The sequence below is a fragment of the Mastomys coucha genome, unplaced genomic scaffold (assembly GCF_008632895.1).
Source record: "Mastomys coucha isolate ucsf_1 unplaced genomic scaffold, UCSF_Mcou_1 pScaffold20, whole genome shotgun sequence".
Classification (NCBI taxonomy): Eukaryota; Metazoa; Chordata; class Mammalia; order Rodentia; family Muridae; genus Mastomys; species Mastomys coucha.
The window spans coordinates 122,558,955-122,566,115 of NW_022196903.1; the positions used below are offsets into that span (position 1 = coordinate 122,558,955).

Below are 7,161 nucleotides of genomic sequence, written 5' to 3' on the forward strand. Positions count from 1 at the left end.
CTCTCTCTCTCTCTCACACACACACACACACACACACACACACACACACACACACACACACACACCCCGAATGACCACTACTAAGTTTGAGGTATTTATTAGCTAGTCAAAGTAGCTACATTGGTTTAAAAATGATTTAATTCAAGGAAGTGTCCATAAAGGTCCAAGACTAGTTCAGAAGGCCGACAGGCCAACAATGCTTCAAAGATTGGATACATGAAGAGACATAGTTTCTACTCTGCCTTGATGTTTTCTGAGCCTGCGTCGGGAAAGATAGCGCAGATGACTCACCCTGAGCTGAGTGCTCACAATTACGTATCCTTGCTAGTTTGGCCAGTGGTCTGTGTCTGGATCCACCACTACCTGCTTCAAAGAAACTTTTCTCATTAGCAAACCAGCAGAAATTTCAACATGAATGTGGGAGGCTCTCCCTTGCAAGCCTCATCCTTACTGAACTAATAGCAGATCCTTGCAGAGGGAAGGAGGAACTCTCCTTTGTAGACATGGCTGCAAGTGCTAATTGGAGTCGGAGGATTAACAACAGCAGAATGAAGGGCAAGAACTTGGAAGAGAGTCATTATGGATGGTGTGAGGGAGATGGAAATGATCTAAATATATTGTATAATAGTATGAAAAAAAATTTTTTTGGTTCTGTTTTTCCCAAGACAGGGTTTCTCTATGTAGCCCTGGCTATCCTGGAACTCACTCTGTAGACCAGGCTGGCTTGAACTCAGAAATCCTCCTGCTTCTGCCTCCCAAGTGCTAGGATTGAAGGCATGTACCACCACTGTCTGGCTGAGATCTTTAAAGAGAAAAATATCTTTTAAAAATGAATGTGGATCATCAAGTAAGATGAAAGGACTGATGGCGATGCTCGAGATTTTGCTAAAGTTTACTACAGGCTTCATGAGAAAAACTGAAGCAGAAACCTGATCAGAGTGGATTCAATATTAGAGAGAGCAGGCCCTGGGGTAAAGCCCAGGTATAGCCCATGTTTAGCATACTCGAGGGCCTGGGTCTAGCTCTAATCACCAATTGTCCTCATGGAAAACTAAACTAAACCCAAATAAAAACCATGGAGATTTAGTCTAATGGCAGGTCACGTGCTTAGATTACACTAGAAGCCAAAAAGAGAAGCTTAGCGTACCCCACTTTGCTTCCCCCGCTACACACACCAGTATAGCTGGTACATTTTTGACACAAATATGGTGCCTACAAGATCTAAACATTGACCACATCCACCCAGCTCTGCATACAGCTTTACCTGACCACCCCGACTCAGAACCCTCCCTCCTGCTTCAAATCGAATGAATTTCTGCACAGCAATTCCTCTAAGAAACAAATCTCATTTACTTTCCAGGAAACACATCCCAGCTGGCACCCTGTTTGAATGTAACACATATTTACCAATAGACTGATCTAGGAGCTAAAGCAGGCAGAGGGGTCAGGCTGAACGGCCAATACTACTAGTAGTGTTTTTAGCATACATTGATTGATCACTTACATTTTTTAGGAAAACTGATAAAACCCCAAAGAAGAACAGCAACAGCACCACCGAGCAGGGTCCAAAGGGTCAGCAATTTCTTTGCATCTGCACATAAAGCAAGCAGACAGGTCAGTATTTACCAGAGAAGAATAACAAGCAAACGAAACCTCCGTTAAAAAAGCCATAATCTCTGTATCCTATACACAACTCAGCCATTGATCTATTAGGAAAAGGGGAAAGGCACTCAGGGGTGACTTCGGCTTCTGTCTGCAGAGTGCTCCGGCACTTCCAAGAGCTGAGCACAACATTCTCCAGCGAGGCTTGTGGAACAAAAACCCAGTCCCAACATTTTGTGGCTTTTTTTTTTGGTTTGGTTTTAATGAAATATCTTCTCTCGTGGGGAGGGTGGGGCGGATCTGGTGGTGTATCCTGTTCACTTTTCCTTTTAGCTTTGAGCCTTTGTTGATGAACAACGCTTTCACTACCAGTCTTAGCCTGCGATGAAACCCAGTCATCTCCTTACCGAACGATGACCTGTGATGCCTGTGTACATGGTTTGTCTGAGATTGTCCGGGTGGAGCGTCGGTCAGCATAGAAATGGCACTCCAGTGACTACAGAGGTTGAGAAAATTCTTAACAGGAAAGGAGAACTGATAGTTATATCCGCTGTCTTCAAAGCTCTGGACTCGGAGGGCTGAGTTTCTTCTGGATCAAGGCTAGAGTAAGATTGATAGAGGGGTGAGATAGCACCACTCCAGCGTGATGGTTCTGCATGGTGGGCCACAAAACATCTCACTGGCCTTGTCCTCGCTCCTCTGAGTGAGTAACGGGCAGCACGCTCCAACGGTGTCTCGCTGCTCCGGATTGGCTGGTGGTCACCGTGGGGAAAGCCTGATTAGCATCCTCTTCCCTTCAACTCTCCAGTCAAAGCAGATCATGCTTCCCCTTCCCTGGCCTTTGTATAGTTTCTCCCCAAATTATCTGATAAAGCCCTGTAACTTTAGGGTTGTTTGAACGAACTGTAATTCGGACTTATCTTCTCTCGATCTTTGAGCCCTTCACCCACTTTTGCTTTGCTTTTAATCTCTCCTTATTTCCAACGGTCCGGTGAATTGCATAATGAAATTTGGCAAACTACACTCATGGTAAATTAAGGTTTGTTTCCTACACACTCACTATCCTCTTCACAGTAGCTTAGAATGATGTATTCTTACAGAATCTGGAATCATGCCTACAGATTTCAATAATTGAAGGAGGAATTATACTTTTTGTTAACTTTTAATTTCCCCCCAAACACTGAAACTACTCTTCATCTTGTATTGGGGGATTGAAAGGAATATTTAAAATCCACTGTAATTTAAACATAAGAAACATCAGCATTCCCATGTTTTATATGTGGTGGCACACATCTGGAATCTGATATAAGAAGATTGTTAACTAAGTTTGCTTTTCTGTTGCTGTGATAAAACACTCTGGCCAAAAGCTACTCAGGGGGACACAGGAAAAACCTATCAGAGTGGCTGCTTCTGTTGTGCTTCGAGCAGGCAACGGAGCAGAAGGTAGCGTCCACAGAGTGTTTCTTTGGGGGCAGAGTTTTCCAGGGTCAAGATTTTGGTGGGGTTTCAAGTCCTGAAATTGGGCTATGGGTTGGCTCAGGGATTGATGGGTTTTCATTATCAATGATTGGTAGGGTTCTGTGGCAAGTTGAGAAACTGGTGGGATTCTGTGTTTTGGCCTTAGTCTTGCTTGGTCTTGGGGTCAGGTCAGGGTTAGGGCGTTTTTTTCTTTAGCCTTTTTACCATACAAAGATGACTGCTGGAAAATCCTCAGAAACACAAGGGTAAGCAAAAGGGGCCTCCACAGCGCAGGCACATGCCTTTATCACTCTCTTCCACAAAGAAGCAGAAGGAGGAGGTAGTGATTAGAGAGCATTTGATGGCAATAGGGAAGAAGCCATCAGCCTACCTTCTCCCTTACCAGTTTCCTGGTAAAGGGAGGAGGACAGTTCACATGGAAATTAACGTTTATAATGATAATTTTGAGTTCTGCCTTTGTGCTGGACTGAACCTGATAATTTCTCACCAGAAATATTTTTTTATTAGATGTTTTCTTTATTTACAATATCTCTTTTCCTAGGTTCCCCTCCAAAAGAAAAAATAAAATAAAATAAAATAAGAAATAAAATAAGCCCAAAACTAAAACAATCCCTTGTTCCCTCCCCCCTCCCCCTGCTCACCACCCCATCCTCTCCTACTTCCTGGCCCTGGCATTTCCCTACACTGGGGCATAGAACCTTCACAGGGCCAAGGGCCTCACCTCCCATTGATGACCAACTTGGCCATCCTCTGGTATATACACGCTGCTGGAGCCATGAATCCCACCATGTGTACTCTTTGGTTGGAGTTTTAGTCCCTGGAAGCTCTGAGGGTACTAGTTAGTTCATATTGTTGTTCGTGCTAAGGGGCTGCAAATCCTTCAGCTCCTTGGGTCCTTTCTCTAGCTCCTTCATTGGGGACCTTGTACTCAGTCCAATGGATGGCTGTGAGCCTCTACTTCTGTATTAGTCAGGTACTGTCAGAGCCTCTCAGGAGACAGCTATATCAGGCTCCTGTCATCCAGCACTTGCTGCCATCCACAATAGTGTCTAAATATGGTGATTGAATATGGGAAGGATTCCCAGGTGGAACAGTGTCTGGACTGTCCTTCCTTTAGTTTCTGCTCCATAGTTTGTCTCTTCAACTCCTTCCATGGGTATTTTGTTCTCCCTTTTAAGAAGGAAAGAAGTATCTACACTTTAGTCTTCCTTCTTCTTGAGTTTCTTGTGGTTTGTGGATTATACTTTGTGTATTCCGATCTTCTAGGCTAATATCCATGTATCAGAGAATGCATACCATGTGTGTTCTTTTGTGATTGGGTTATTCACTCAGAATAATATTCTCCAGGTCCATCCATTTCCCCAAGAATTTTATAAATTCATTGTTTTTAATAGCTGAGTAGTACTCCATTGTGTAGATGTACCACAATTTCTGTATCCATTCCTCTGCTGAGGGACATCTGGGTTGTTTCCAGTTTCTGGATATTATAAATGAGGCTGCTAAAGAACATAGTGGAGCATGATTTCAAGAGTGGTTATACCAGCTTGCAATCCCACCAGCAATGAAGGAGTGTTCCTCTTTCTCCACAACCTCGCCAGCATCTGCTGTCACCTGAGTGTTTTATCCTAGCCATTCTGACTGGTGTGAGGTGGAATCTCAGGGTTGTTTTGATTTGCATTTCCCTGATGACTAAGGATGTTGAACATTTCTTTAGGTGCTTCTCAGCCATTTGATATTTGTCAGTTGAGAATTCTTTGTTTAGCTCTGTACCCCATTTTTTAATCCGGGTTATTTGTTTCTCTGGAGTCTAACTTCTTGAGTTCTTTGTAGACATTGGATATTAGCCCTCTATCAGATATAGGATTGATAAAGATCTTTTCCCAATTTGTTGGTTGCCGTTTTGTCCTATTGACAGTGTCTTTTGCCTTACAGAAGCTTTGCATTTTATGAGGTCCCATTTGTCAATTCTTTTTTTTTTTATTTTTATTTTAGATATTTTCTTTATTTACATGCGAATTTCTCCACCATTTGTCAATTCTTGATCTTAGAGCATAAGCTATTGGTGTTCTGTTCAGGACATTTTCCCCTGTGCCTATTTGTTCGAGGCTCTTCCCCACTTTTTTTTTCTATTAGTTTTAGTGTATCTGGTTTTATGTGGAAGTCCTTGATCTACTTGGACTTGAGCTTTGTACAAGGAGATTGGAATGGATTGATTTGCATTCTTCTACATGCTTACCACCAGTTGAGCCAGCACCATTTGTTGAAAATGCTGTCTTTTTTCCACTGGATGGTTTTAGCTCTTTTGTCAAAGATCATGTGGCCATAGGTTTGTGGGTTTATTTCTGGGTCTTCAATTCTATTCCATTGATCTACCTTCCCGTCACTGTGCCAGTACCATGCAGTTTTTATCACAATTGCTCTATAGTACAGCTTAAGGTCCGGGATGGTGATTCCACCAGAGGTTCCTTTATTGTTGAGAATAGTTTTGGCTATCCTGGGTTTTTTGTTATTCCAGATGAATCTGCAAATTGCTTTTTCTAACTCTGTGAAGAATTGAGTTGGAATTTTGATGGGAATTGCATTGAATCTGTATATTGCTTTCAGCAAGATGGCCATTATAATCCTGCCAATCCATGAGCATCGGAGATCTTTAAACTTCTGAGCTCTTCTTCAATTTCATTCTTCAGAGACTTGAAGTTTTTGTCAAACAGATCTTTTACTTGCTTAGTTAGAGTCACACCAAGGTATTTTATATTATTTGTGACTATTGTGAACAACTATTGTTGTTTCCCTAATTTCTTTCTCAGCCTGTTTATCCTCTGTGTAGAGGAAAGCCTCTGATTTGCTTGAGTTAATTTTATATCCAGTTACTTTGCTGAAGTTTTTTAACAGATTTAGGAGCTCTCTGGTGGAATTTTTGGGGTCACTTAAATATACTATCATATCATCAGCAAATAGCGATAATTTGACTTCTTCCTTTCCAATTCGTATCCCTTTGATCTCCTTTTGTTGTTTAATTGCTCTGGCTAGGACTTCAAGTACAATATTGAATAGGTAGGGAGAGAGTGGGCAGCCTTGTCTAGTCCCTGATTTTAGTGGGATTGCTTCAAGTTTCTCTCCATTTAGTTTGATGTTGGCTACTGGTTTTCTGTATATTGCTTTTACTATGTTTAGGTATAGGCCTTGAATTCCTGATCTTTCCAAGACTTTTATCATGAAGGGGTGTTGAATTTTGTCAAATGCTTTCTCAGCATCTAATAAGATGATCATATGTTTTTTTTTTCTTTGACTTTGTTTATATAGTGAATTACGTTTATGGATTTCCATATATTGAACCATCCCTGCATCCCTGGTATGAAGCCTACTTGATCATAATGGATGATCATTTTGATGTGTTCTTGGATTCTGTTTGCAAGAATTTTATTGAGATTTGCATTGATAAGGGAGATTGGTCTGAAGTTTTCTTTCTTTGTTAGGTCTTTATGTGGTTTAGTAAATGTATAAGAGTAATTGTGGCTTCATAGAATGAATTGAGTAGAGTACCCTCTGTTTCTATTTTGTCTAATATTTTGAGAAGTATTGGTATTAGGTCTTCTTTGAAGGTCTGATAAAACTCTGCACTAAACCCATCTGGTCCACGGCTTTTTATTTTTTGGTTGGGAGACTATTAATGACTGTTTCTATTTCATTAGCAGATATGGGACTGTTTAGATTGTTGATCTGATCTTGATTTAACTTTGGTACCTGGTATCTGTCTAGAAAATTGTCCATTTCATCCAGGTTTTCCAGTTTTGTTGAGTATAGGCTTTTGTAGTAGGCTCTCATGAGTTTTTGGATTTCCTCAGTGTCTGTTGTTATGTCTCCCTTTTCATTTCTGATCTTGTTAATTAGGTGATATGAGGGTCATTGAAATACAGCCTTATTACAATGAAGTCTAATGTCTAAAAATTGTTCTTATTTTTGGTTTGTACCACAGTAACAGCCAAGATTTTAAAGCTCTACTAAAAAGAAAACAAATAAACAAACAAGATTTTTAAAAAGAAAGAAAGAAAGACGGCTTATCTCACCTGTTGTAGAGAG

General features: G+C 40.9%; 1 protein-coding gene across 2 annotated transcripts in view; it reads right to left on the reverse strand.

The window, feature by feature from the left end:
- The window catches only part of LOC116099673 (early activation antigen CD69-like), a 10,297-nt gene extending 7,973 nt beyond the window's left edge, over positions 1–2,324 (reverse strand). For both annotated transcript variants that reach the window (XM_031383600.1, XM_031383601.1), the window contains exons 1-2: positions 2,010–2,324; positions 1,505–1,591 (exon numbers count right to left, since the gene is read on the reverse strand). In XM_031383600.1, coding sequence (XP_031239460.1) covers positions 1,505–1,591; positions 2,010–2,079 — 157 coding nt within the window. In that variant the 5' untranslated portion in view covers positions 2,080–2,324. The remainder of the gene's footprint in view (positions 1–1,504; positions 1,592–2,009) is intronic.
- Between the last annotated feature and the right edge of the window lie 4,837 nt (positions 2,325–7,161).